Source organism: Hoplias malabaricus, chromosome 10 (genome assembly GCF_029633855.1).
Source record: "Hoplias malabaricus isolate fHopMal1 chromosome 10, fHopMal1.hap1, whole genome shotgun sequence".
Classification (NCBI taxonomy): Eukaryota; Metazoa; Chordata; class Actinopteri; order Characiformes; family Erythrinidae; genus Hoplias; species Hoplias malabaricus.
This window is the reverse complement of record NC_089809.1, coordinates 19,862,833-19,877,034: the sequence shown is the minus strand read 5'-3', so window position 1 is coordinate 19,877,034 and position 14,202 is coordinate 19,862,833. Positions and strand designations below refer to the sequence as shown.

The following is a 14,202-nucleotide window of genomic DNA, read 5'->3' as shown; positions in this document are numbered from 1 at the left end:
AAATCACATCACCCACATTTAAAGTGCACTATACAGCCCTATTCAGACAGGATTAGTTTTAACTTGGACAGAGGGTAAATCTGTGGTCTTAAGCTTGTCCAAATTGACGAGTGTGCACTCGCATTTCAGAAACGATTCTAATCCTTTTACCTACTGTAAAACGCATTAAAAAAAGCATTAAAAATAATCCCTGTTTATTTTAACCCCATGCACATAGACGTGGGGGAATATTCCATCATATCACACGGTAAAAGGAACTTTTGTGTGGGTTTTCTCGAGAACAGAGGAGCTGGAGTTGGTGTTCAGTGACGAAATACACAGTAGAAGTATGAGGTTAAGCACCACATTCAAATCCACAAAACAACCTACAGGATCACTCAGTGGGTTTTTCACAATATCCTCCATACGTGATATGATTGGGTTTCCTAATCATTCAGCTACAATTAAACGGTTAATATCAGTTAAAATAACTGTGTGAACGATTGGTAAAGTTTGTACCACTTGCTCACCCATTATCTGTTATGAAGGACTAGAAGATAAGGTCAATGAGAGATGGATATTTCAGGTGGTGGGCTGTTCTCAGAAAAGCAATGAGAGTCAATATTTAAGTAGCTATGCTGTGTATGATCCACTGTGTGGTACTTGAATTGTGTAGCCACTTTCATGTCTTATTTATTTTCCTCAAGATTTCTTATCCAGTTTGAATCCATCAAAAACATTACTGATGTACGCTGATAAAATCACATTACGCCAGCTCCCCACCTAAAACTAATCCCATCCGAACTGGGCTTATGACAGTTTGTAGACACCCCTTATAATGGTTGAATTCAGATATTTTACAGCGCTCCCGTTGTGGACACAGATGTTCACACACAGATGTTCACACACAGATTATATTTTTCCATAGAAAAGCCTGAAACAAATGGGACCTGGAGCAGCTGCATATGAGACTTAGTTCAACATGCACAAATAAAGTGCAATAAAATGAGCAGCATTTGGGATCCAGAACTAATCATCCAACAAAGTACCTGGCCTCAAGGTTGAATGCCATTAAACCCTCACAAAAACATTCCAACATCTAGTGTAAATTGGGATGGTACGTTTGAGTAAGAAGCTGAATGTACCTTGTTCGTGGTTGAAGTTTAACTTGTCTCTAAGTTTTCATGCACTGTTCAATTTACCACAGAAACTCATTTGTAACTCAAGCCATTTGGTAAAACATTAGCAGTCTGTTCTATCTTAATACATCCGAAACTGAAAAAAATACCCATTACCCACCTATGAAGCAGAAACAGCAACACCCACAACTTTACCTAAATTTTAAAAAGTATTAGATTACAATCACAAGCATTGATTTTAAAGTCAAACGAAAATTTGAAATGGTCATTCCTGAAATAAAGAAACAGGGAGGGTCTGAGATCAGTATGGATTTTTGCTGAGTGATAGGTGGTGGTGCTGATTGTTGTGACATGAGGAATGATCTTACTGGTTAATATATTTTCAATAAATTGTCAGGATATGTTTCAGGATGACTTTAAACCATCAAATCGGTATCATGAACAAAAAAGGACTGAGAATTTCTGCTTTCAAACTGCAGTGTTCCAGTGACAGCCTCAAAAGGCTTAATTCAGACAGTCAGTGTTTTATAGATAATAAACCTAAGGAACCAATCCTGTCAACCCCTTGGGCGGGGCTTTCAAGCAGCAGGTGATGATTGGAGGAATCAGTGAAGATGGAGGTGGGGAATAATGAATATGGCAAAAGGGTAGAGTTACATTTGAGCAAATTGTAAGGCATTATAGGATTTTTATTTCTAGAATTTCTAAAAATGAACTACATATATTTATAATCACTGTAAATAAATATTTGTAGAAATAATTGAATTTAGTAGAGATGAGTCTTGATGGTTTTAATCAATTTCTGGGGTGGGGTGGGGGGGCTTTATTTAATAGAGATTTTAAATACAATAATGTTAGGTTGCATGTTGGTTCTGAAGAGCGGGACTGAAGAACATTTTCAAAACCCTACTGGAATTTATTAATTTTAATAATGAATTTACCCATAAAATATAGAAATTAACACATTTCATTATTAATTACTACAGTTCAAGACATATCCAATAGGTGGCAACAATGTATTAATAGTCAGACTGGACCGATCATGAGCCATATGTTGCCATATTACATTTATCATGGTTTATTTCACAAAAGGTGGTTAAAATATAACAGTCCCACAAATATGGCGTGACTGTACCATGTCTCCTGTATCGTTGTAAGGCACATTCTACAGTATTTACTGTGCTGGAGGTCAGTGGGCCTCTGGGTGGTATGGCAGTTATGTAAAGTCTAATTACACCCACCTCTCAGTTAAGCACTAAAACTGCCCCTGCCTTGAGTTATGTGAGGGGTTCAGGGAGCGGAGATTTATGTACCAAGTTACAACGATGAATCTAAAATTGTTAGCCTGGAAGAAAAATGAGAAAAGCATAGGGTAATTTTAATTGAAGACTGGAGTAATGCTTAACTGCAGAAAACTCAGTCTCTACTGATAATTTGAAAGAATTTAAAATGGAAAATTAATTCCACAATCAGTGACTTAATGTACACTATATATTTTTTAAGCATGTGGTGCAAACTTTGAGTTCCACACACTTACTAAAATTGCCCATGCAAAACAGACTAATGTCAGTATTGTCTGTTTACAACTTACAAGATTCTGCTTAGGTCCATACCTGTACAAATCAATATTCTATTTCAACATTTGTCTTGAAGGATTAAGTGGGATTCAACAATTGCTGCATTCTATATCTTTAGTGTTTGATTAACCAAGTAAATGTATGTTTTTATTAATCAACAAATAACAATGAAATACAACTATATATAATGAACACTGCAACGAATATTCAACATAATCAACACTATTGATTATAAAAATCTGTCAACTCTGAATTTGTGTCATTGCTTCTTTAAATCCCTTTGCACAGAAGCACCCTCTAATCATGAATTACTTGATAGCATCAAAGGTTCTTAACATACAGTCCACAACAACTCATGTTTTTCAGAACTAATCCAACTACAAACACACTGATTTTCAGCCGTCTTCCCTCAGCCATTCTCTGAAAACACCTAACCAAACACACACTGCTCTGTCCTGTTTACACCTGGAGCACACCGCCCTTATCAGGAGCTGTCAGATGCAGCTAGGAACCATCTGACATTTCCAAGACTACTAAGAAACCCACTGAGTTCACATAGCTTCATCCTTTGCAGAAGATCTCAGTGGATGGGTAAAACAGATGGATCCAATTAGCATATTGACCATGCAGTACATTTAATTAGCCCTATTGCTGTGTTAATTCTGTGGTATATTATGATAAATTACATCATCAGGGGAAAAAGGTAATATCTTTGTTAATTAAAAGGAATAAACAAAGGATGTACACAACTGTCCCATTAATCAAGAATACCATGAATATTAATGAGTTAATTAGGACATTAGTTTCTCTAATGTTACTCATTCACATAAGGTCATAAAGCCTCATATTAGAAATAAACCCTGGGCTGTATATTCCACCAAAATATACAGTAGAACTATAAAACTTATGCTGTGACATAAGTCAAAGAGGTTTTGGGCAATGTTCTTGGCTCAACCTGGAGCACAAAGCAAAGGGATTTAACCAGGCACTGACACAGAAATTGAGAGTCATTCATTCATTCATTATCTGTAACCGCTTATCCAGTACAGGGTCGTGGTGGGTCCAGAGCCTACCTGGAATCATTGGGCGCAAGGCAGCAATACACCCTGGACCGGGCGCCAGTCCTTCACAGGGCAACACACACACACCTACGGACACTTTTGAGTCACCAATCCACCTACCAACGTGTGTTTTTGGACTGTGGGAGGAAACCGGAGCACCCGGAGGAAACCCACGCAGACACGGGGAGAACACACCAACTCCTCACAGACAGTCACCCGGAGCGGGAGTTGAACCCACAACCTTCAGGTCTCTGGAGCTGTGTGACTGTGACACTACCTGCTGCACCACCGTGCCGCCCAATTGAGAGTCAACATTTTTTTTTTTTTTTTTTTTGGTTATGCTGACTAATCTTTGCAGCGATAGTTATATATATATATTTATATGTACTGTACATATTGTATTGACATTACCAAACTTGTAGGGACTATCCATCCATCCATCCATTATCTGTAACCGCTTATCCAGTTCAGGATCACGGTGGGTCCAGAGCAAGGCAGAAATATGTCTTTTCCAAAAATATGGGGGGCGCAAGGCAGGAACACACGCCTGAAATAATGGAGGTATATTTGGTGCAAAACCCCTGAGCACATGTGACAGTGAAATTTGTAGTTGGAGAAAATAGTCACATATGTGTATTAATACATTTGAAGTCATGGAGAAAATCTCTTGAGGAGTTGCAAACCCGTAGATTTTTTCCCTCTCCCACAAATACAACTTAATAGTTACACCTTTACAAATTCTTCATTGCTGGTGCACAAATACGATTCTACTCACATACAAATATCATGTGCTCAGTTTTGCAGCAGTCACACAGCTCCAGGGACCTGGGGGTTGTGGGTTCGATTCCCGCTCCGGGTGACTGTCTGTGAGGAGTTGGTGTGTTCTCCCCGTGTCCGTGTGGGTTTCCTACTCCTACTTTCTACACCTACAAATTTCACTGTCATATGTGCTCAAGGGTTTTACAACAAAAATATTCCCCCCTATATCTGCGCCAGTCCATCATACATTCACACAGGCACCCATGGACACGTCTGTATAACCAATTGACAATTCTATACCACAAATAAAGTTACCGAAAAATTTCCATTTACTGAAGCAGCCCAAAGAGGTTATTACCTTATTTTCCAGACAGTGTAGATGAATAATAATTCAAACGTAGAATTGTAGACAGTGTAGAGGGCAGAATAATTGTAGACAGTGTAGATGGCAGAATAATTGTAGACAGTGTAGAGGGTAGAATAATTGTAGACAGTGTAGAGGGTAGAATAATTGTAGACAGTGTAGAGGGTAGAATAATTGTAGAAAGTGTAGAGGGTAGAATAATTGTAGACAGTGTAGAGGGCAGAATAATTGTAGAAAGTGTAGAGGGCAGAATAATTGTAGAAAGTGTAGAGGGTAGAATAATTGTAGACAGTGTAGAGGGTAGAATAATTGTAGACAGTGTAGAGGGCAGAATAAGTGTAGACAGTGTAGAGGGCAGAATAATTGTAGACAGTGTAGAGGGCAGAATAATTGTAGACAGTGTAGAGGGCAGAATAATTGTAGACAGTGTAGAGGGCAGAATAATTGTAGACAGTGTAGAGGGCAGAATAATTGTAGAAAGTGTAGAGGGTAGAATAATTGTAGACAGTGTAGAGGGCAGAATAATTGTAGACAGTGTAGAGGGTAGAATAATTGTAGAAAGTGTAGAGGGTAGAATAATTGTAGACAGTGTAGAGGGTAGAATAATTGTAGAAAGTGTAGAGGGTAGAATAATTGTAGACAGTGTAGATGGCAGAATAATTGTAGACAGTGTAGAGGGCAGAATAATTGTAGACAGTGTAGAGGGCAGAATAATTGTAGACAGTGTAGAGGGTAGAATAATTGTAGACAGTGTAGAGGGCAGAATAATTGTAGACAGTGTAGAGGGCAGAATAATTGTAGACAGTGTAGAGAGCAGAATAATTGTAGACAGTGTAGAGGGTAGAATAATTGTAGAAAGTGTAGAGGGCAGAATAATTGTAGACAGTGTAGATGGCAGAATAATTGTAGACAGTGTAGAGGGCAGAATAATTGTAGACAGTGTAGAGGGTAGAATAATTGTAGACAGTGTAGAGGGTAGAATAATTGTAGAAAGTGTAGAGGGTAGAATAATTGTAGACAGTGTAGAGGGCAGAATAATTGTAGAAAGTGTAGAGGGTAGAATAATTGTAGACAGTGTAGAGGGCAGAATAATTGTAGACAGTGTAGAGGGCAGAATAATTGTAGACAGTGTAGAGGGCAGAATAATTGTAGACAGTGTAGAGGGTAGAATAACTGTAGAAAGTGTAGAGGGCAGAATAATTGTAGACAGTGTAGAGCGCAGAATAATTGTAGACAGTGTAGAGGGTAGAATAATTGTAGAAAGTGTAGAGGGTAGAATAATTGTAGACAGTGTAGAGGGTAGAATAATTGTAGAAAGTGTAGAGGGTAGAATAATTGTAGAAAGTGTAGAGGGTAGAATAATTGTAGAAAGTGTAGATGGCAGAATAATTGTAGACAGTGTAGATGGCAGAATAATTGTAGACAGTGTAGAGGGTAGAATAATTGTAGACAGTGTAGAGGGTAGAATAAATGTAGACAGTGTAGAGGGCAGAATAATTGTAGACAGTGTAGAGAGCAGAATAATTGTAGACAGTGTAGAGGGTAGAATAATTGTAGACAGTGTAGAGGGCAGAATAATTGTAGACAGTGTAGAGGGTAGAATAATTGTAGACAGTGTAGAGGGTAGAATAATTGTAGACAGTGTAGAGGGCAGAATAATTGTAGACAGTGTAGAGGGCAGAATAATTGTAGACAGTGTAGAGAGCAGAATAATTGTAGACAGTGTAGAGGGTAGAATAATTGTAGACAGTGTAGAGGGCAGAATAATTGTAGACAGTGTAGATGGCAGAATAATTGTAGACAGTGTAGAGGGTAGAATAATTGTAGACAGTGTAGAGGGTAGAATAATTGTAGACAGTGTAGAGGGTAGAATAATTGTAGACAGTGTAGAGGGCAGAATAATTGTAGACAGTGTGGAGGGAAGAATAATTGTAGAAAGTGTAGAGGGTAGAATAATTGTAGACAGTGTAGAGGGCAGAATAATTGTAGACAGTGTAGAGGGTAGAATAATTGTAGACAGTGTAGAGGGCAGAATAATTGTAGACAGTGTAGAGAGCAGAATAATTGTAGACAGTGTAGAGGGTAGAATAATTGTAGACAGTGTAGAGGGTAGAATAATTGTAGACAGTGTAGAGGGTAGAATAATTGTAGACAGTGTAGAGGGTAGAATAATTGTAGACAGTGTAGAGGGCAGAATAATTGTAGACAGTGTAGAGAGCAGAATAATTGTAGACAGTGTAGAGGGTAGAATAATTGTAGACAGTGTAGAGGGTAGAATAATTGTAGACAGTGTAGAGGGTAGAATAATTGTAGACAGTGTAGAGGGTAGAATAATTGTAGACAGTGTAGAGGGTAGAATAATTGTAGACAGTGTAGAGGGTAGAATAATTGTAGACAGTGTGGAGGGAAGAATAATTGTAGAAAGTGTAGAGGGTAGAATAATTGTAGACAGTGTAGAGGGCAGAATAATTGTAGACAGTGTAGAGGGCAGAATAATTGTAGACAGTGTAGAGGGTAGAATAATTGTAGACAGTGTAGAGGGTAGAATAATTGTAGACAGTGTAGAGGGTAGAATAATTGTAGACAGTGTAGAGGGCAGAATAATTGTAGACAGTGTAGAGGGCAGAATAATTGTAGACAGTGTAGAGGGCAGAATAATTGTAGACAGTGTAGAGGGCAGAATAATTGTAGAAAGTGTAGAGGGCAGAATAATTGTAGACAGTGTAGAGGGTAGAATAATTGTAGACAGTGTAGAGGGCAGAATAATTGTAGACAGTGTAGATGGCAGAATAATTGTAGACAGTGTAGAGGGTAGAATAATTGTAGACAGTGTAGAGGGTAGAATAAATGTAGACAGTGTAGAGGGCAGAATAATTGTAGACAGTGTAGAGAGCAGAATAATTGTAGACAGTGTAGAGGGTAGAATAATTGTAGACAGTGTAGAGGGCAGAATAATTGTAGACAGTGTAGAGGGTAGAATAATTGTAGACAGTGTAGAGGGCAGAATAATTGTAGACAGTGTAGAGGGTAGAATAATTGTAGACAGTGTAGAGGGCAGAATAATTGTAGACAGTGTAGAGGGCAGAATAATTGTAGACAGTGTAGAGGGCAGAATAATTGTAGACAGTGTAGAGGGCAGAATAATTGTAGACAGTGTGGAGGGAAGAATAATTGTAGAAAGTGTAGAGGGCAGAATAATTGTAGACAGTGTAGAGGGCAGAATAATTGTAGACAGTGTAGAGGGTAGAATAATTGTAGACAGTGTAGAGGGTAGAATAATTGTAGACAGTGTAGAGGGCAGAATAATTGTAGACAGTGTAGAGGGCAGAATAATTGTAGACAGTGTAGAGGGCAGAATAATTGTAGACAGTGTAGAGGGCAGAATAATTGTAGACAGTGTAGAGGGTAGAATAATTGTAGACAGTGTAGAGAGCAGAATAATTGTAGACAGTGTAGAGGGCAGAATAATTGTAGACAGTGTAGAGAGCAGAATAATTGTAGACAGTGTAGAGGGCAGAATAATTGTAGACAGTGTAGAGGGTAGAATTATTGTAGACAGTGTAGAGGGCAGAATAATTGTAGACAGTGTAGAGGGCAGAATAATTGTAGACAGTGTAGAGAGCAGAATAATTGTAGACAGTGTAGAGGGTAGAATAATTGTAGACAGTGTAGAGGGCAGAATAATTGTAGACAGTGTAGATGGCAGAATAATTGTAGACAGTGTAGAGGGCAGAATAATTGTAGACAGTGTAGAGGGCAGAATAATTGTAGACAGTGTAGAGGGCAGAATAATTGTAGACAGTGTAGAGGGCAGAATAATTGTAGACAGTGTAGAGGGCAGAATAATTGTAGACAGTGTAGAGGGCAGAATAATTGTAGACAGTGTAGAGGGTAGAATAATTGTAGACAGTGTAGAGGGCAGAATAATTGTAGACAGTGTAGATGGCAGAATAATTGTAGACAGTGTAGATGGCAGAATAATTGTAGACAGTGTAGAGGGCAGAATAATTGTAGACAGTGTAGAGGGCAGAATAATTGTAGACAGTGTAGAGGGCAGAATAATTGTAGACAGTGTAGAGGGCAGAATAATTGTAGACAGTGTAGAGGGTAGAATAATTGTAGACAGTGTAGAGGGTAGAATAATTGTAGACAGTGTAGAGGGCAGAATAATTGTAGACAGTGTAGAGGGTAGAATAATTGTAGACAGTGTAGAGGGCAGAATAATTGTAGACAGTGTAGAGGGCAGAATAATTTAAGTATATTATAGTAACTAAACCATAAATTATACTCAAATATCAGCTGCTAAAAACACTAAAATGCAGTAGCTTTAAACATTTATGTGGAAAACCACACCTCTCTTGGTATTAATCCATGTACATGGGCCGTGAAACATTTAAAAAAGAGGAATCTTAAACTATATAATGGAATTGCCTTCAGTTTCTGGAAGAAAAAAGTATAAATGTTTGATAATCTCCATGAACACTGTTAACCTCTCAAAACACAAGGTTCACTTGTCAGTCCATACATGAAAACTAAGCTGCAAGAGTTTTTGTGAAGTCACAAAAAACACAAAAAAAGAAAACAATAAATATATCCATGCATTCAGCCTTCACTGGTTTAGCCCTGCCCAATCACACTTGTGTTTTAAACAGTGCTTCAGCCTGGACATCCAATTTGAATACTGATTATAAATGTATACCAGTCATACAGACATAGCTACTCAAAGTGCCAGTTTAGTTTTAAAGGAAAAAAGACAAATGTGCAAATATATTGCTTTTTTTGTATTTAAAATGACACATAGTTATACACCAGAGATAAAATAAAACACAGGAAAACAGTAGAATATGAACCTTTAATGAGCAAATGAGGAAGTTGTACCATTTTATCATGATGAACTGGGGTCTGTTGACATTGAGTTACATTGTCCCATAGTTACTGACATTTCAATGACTGTTTACTGGATACAACATGACGGTTAACGTTACAATTGTTTTATCTTAAAACACAATATTCTGTCCATCATGGTTTTAGAAAATGGGCAGAAAAATAAAAACCTTACTGTCACTTTTGATGTCAAGGGTAACAAGAATTTATACAGAAGCATTTCCACTTGTCAATGGTTTGTCTTTGCTGCCGAGTCTGATACAGTGATACCATAATTAGAAAAAAGCACTAACCCACAACTAAAACAACTGTGCTTATAGCAAACTTACCCTGTCATTCATTTGCATAGAATCGCCATAAAAGTTTACATAATAAACATGGGCAAAACTAGCACACAATTTACTGTCCAAGACTTTCATTTCTGGGTTCCATTCTTATAACCTATTAATAATTAAACATTAATAACTCAACTTGACCCATGTTAGCACTTTCTGAAATCCCTCCTCTAAAACAATGAAAGAACACCTGAAATGTTCTATGTACTGATTTAACTTAACCAGAAGCAAAATCCTGGACCCCAAGCTTCAGCATCATTAAATTGAACTGTCAATATTTAACCAGCTTGCACTATCCAATCTCTTCACCATTTAAGCATCTTCCTGGACGGCTTGTCATTTTTTTCATTTTACTCTAAGAAATGCCCAATAATTTGCTGACGATTTGAGCTGTCATGAGTCTGGGCTGCTGCAGATATCTACAAACTACTGAATCTTTTTCCAGATGTAACATTTTCATTTAGAGGGAGGTATTTCAGAAAAATTAACTTGCTCTAATTGTCACTTAACTCCATGAAAACATGTGCTATCATAAATTACTTTCACTGAAAATGAGTGTCTGCAGTTGATCCTTGCCTCCTAAAAAACAGTCTGATGTGTGTGTTAAGGCTGGAACGTACGGGGATTAGCTTCACCGCTTGATGTTGTGAAAGGAACAATAAACAGATCATCACCAGACTGCCTCTTTGTGCTTGTGTTTAATAAGCTTGCCTTGCAGAAAATAGTCCAATAACTGAAATAGAGGGAATACTTCAGCATGGTGCCTTTAGTCCAAGCTGGCTCTAACAGTGGCAATGATATGAATGTGTATGATGGGTAGCATAGATGTGTTCTCCCTGGATCAACGCTCTGGGCATGCTATTCTTCATCTACTGCAAGATGAAATGGACACTGGAGCAGGCCTTGACTGTGCTTACAAAACTGTGCTTACAAAATGCAGACAACCTGGTGTGAAACAGAGAGCTTTAATCACATGGCTTTGAGGGAGGGTGGATTGAGAACGGAGATGTACTTTGTCCTTGATTTCATTTAAAGAGCCACAGCTTGGTTTCCATAGCACCTGCTCAGTTGCCTTGGGAGCAAGTGTTCTTCTGTACAGAAACTGAATGCTTAGTTATTGTTGACGCCGGCAGAGGTCCTCTTTATACCACTGATGGAGTTGAAATGCAGTTACAATACTCAGTCAAGTGCTGGCAGCAAACTGGCAATATTCCAAGTAAAGAGTCCAAAGCCTCTGCTTACCAGGTCACCAAATCGCCTGGACAGACAGCATTGCTGCAGTAGACTTTTAGGGATGGAGAAGTGTGCTTCAAAGTCAGCTCAGTCATACTCTTCTGTCAAATCAAATAGCTGCAGAGTTTTGACCAGGTTAAATTTACCATGGTTTGTGTTATTAGTGTGGTGCAATCTGCCTTCCCTTTTTATCCAAGTCAAACTTGATTGCCACTGTTCTGATTTACATGCAGTTCATTAGTTCCTTAATTCCAACATGTCCTTCCTTTCTGAAAATGTTCAATTTCCTCAATTATATATGGGTTAGATAAAAACATGTCCATAACTCAGCTCTAAAATGTTGCACAATATACAGGGAGGTCAGGGGAGAAAATGCTGGTTTCCTAAAAGAAGCATACAAATGGGGAAAAAACATCTCAGTATCCACTACTTAAAGGCCTTCTAGGGCACTGGAGCTGTAGGGCAGCGTGATATCTTCCCGGCTCTGACCAGTGATCTGGTGAAGTGTGCCGTGCCATTGTGCAAGCCTGGGCCTACTTTTTCTCTGTGGTCTTGAAGACCTGGTCGTAAGAAGGGGGAGGATGGTTGCAGTAGGATGGCGGCGGTGGGTAGGAGCTCATCATGTGAGCTGTGCTGGGTTGACCAGGGTAAGCAGGAGCTAAGGGCATCATCATGGCACCACCAGGGTCACCATAGCCTTGAATACCAGGCTGCTGAGAGACTGAGGGAAATAAAACACAACTAAATGTGTCGTACAAAGTAAACAGCAACAAAACATTCAACACATATGTAAAATATATAGTACAGTAACATAAACTCTTGAAAAACCCAGAAACATGTTAGTGTACAAAATGTAAATAAAAGTATTTAAATCATTAAACCTATATTTTATTGCAAATAGTAGATAACATAAAATGAAAAAAATTTTTAAAAAGAAAATATTTGACTCTTTAAACATATTCCAAAAAAAGTTAGGACAGGGGCTTATTTACCACTGTGTTGTATTACCTCTTCTTTTAACCCTGTACAAATGTTTGGGAGCTGTGCACTTAAAAGAATCCAGATGGTCCCTCTCCTCTTTAGCCCAGAGGATGCAGCATCCATGATTTCCAAAAAGAATTTAAATTTTTAATTTGTCAGACCACAGGACATGTTTCCACTTCTCCTCTGAACGCTGCATATAGATTTCTCTGGATTCCCTAAATCTTTTCATGGTAATATGTACTGTAGGTAAAGATGTCCACAAGTTCTTTACTATTTTAAGTTGAGAAACTTTATTCTTGAAATGCTGGATTGTTTGACACACAGTATTTCAGAAAGTGGAGAACAGCTACCCATCATTAATTCTGAAAGACTCAGCCTCTCTGAGACGCCATGATTAAATCCATTCATGTCACTAACATGTTGCCCGTTACGTTTTTTTTTTTTTTTTTTGGTAACATTACACAGCTTTACTTGTCTCTTTTTGCCATGTCCCAACCTCATTTTGGAATGTGTTGTAGGCAACTAATTCAAAATGGGGATATGATTTTCAAAGAACAACAAAAATCTCAATTTCAACTTGAAATATTGTATTTGTACATCATCACAATGTTTTTATTAATTTATTAACATTGTGCACAGCATTTGTACAAAGAACATCATACACACTTGTATGCAGAAACTAATACTGATGTTACAACTGATGGTTCTAAGTATATATTTTTTCTACAGTACAAAAAATAATAAATAAATATATTATATAGAACTTCCCGCCTTGCGCCCAATGATTCCAGGTAGGCTCTGGACCCACCGCGACCCTGAATTGGATAAGCGGTTACAGATAATGAATGAATGATTGAATATATAGAACAAAAAGATTTTATTTCCAGTTAGAAAATGTACAAAATATTTCATTTGATCAGGAGGTCAAATGTCTGCATCTATAAGTAGGAGCGAACTGGAAAATTAAGTTTGCAACAAATAAAATGCTGCTGACGTAAATAATGTTAATACATTAATTGTATTAGCAAAATGCCTGAATACCCCATATGATGACAGTACTCTTATACCTATTGCCTAGTTTATTAAATGTCATGTGGGTCAAAAACTTTCAGCTGGCAGTTTTCATCTGTACTATAAGCCATCAGAGCTAACAGAGCTCTGAAGAGAGTGGAGAACATTGTGCTGGGAAACAACCACAGGGTGTCACTAAGCACAAATCACATCACTGCTCATACTGCCAAATTATCCACATAAGACTAGAAATGAAAAGCAGGATTATATGGATTAATCTCTTAATACTATCATTAAAAATAAACAGTATGTCAAGTATTGTGTTGTTGTGTTTATTCCTGACTGCTCTTCTTTTATTAGAATAATATTCACAGAATAAGGGCTTAAAATTGCAGATATCTGCCCACTAGAAACGCTAAATAATGATCTCTGCAAACATCTATATCTGGCAATGCGCTGATGTGTTCTGAATTAATGTAATCATACCATATGATTAATGGAAAATAAGCAATGTGTTTCTTTCATGTTTCCTGTTCCCCACAGAAAAAAAAAGCTTGAACAATTCAACTCAAGGAAAAAAAAATTAGGCATCTCCACATTATTTAAAATCCCAATTCAATTTTCCACATGAGTGACTCAGATAATGACAGAGTCCATTTAATTTTCCTCTGTTCTGATAGTGAAGTTTTAAAAGCCATGCAAAGACGGTGACCTACTTTTGTCTCTGAACCATATGAAAAATGGCTTTTTCATAAAAAGAGTATATTGCAGAACAGAGACTCTTTAGATCCGTTTCTGTACATTCAGTACATGGAATTTCAGGGTTGAAATAATACGACAATTAACACTTCAGTGATAATGTTTTATAATGTTAAA

The 14,202-nt window shown here is 37.7% G+C and overlaps 1 protein-coding gene across 1 annotated transcript in view; it reads right to left on the bottom strand.

The window, feature by feature from the left end:
- Nucleotides 1-9,683: 9,683 nt before the first annotated feature.
- Nucleotides 9,684-14,202, bottom strand: part of vopp1b (VOPP1 WW domain binding protein b) — a 35,409-nt gene continuing 30,890 nt past the window's right edge. The window contains exon 5 of the mRNA XM_066683262.1: nt 9,684-12,052. Coding sequence (XP_066539359.1) covers nt 11,865-12,052 — 188 coding nt within the window. The 3' untranslated portion in view covers nt 9,684-11,864. The remainder of the gene's footprint in view (nt 12,053-14,202) is intronic.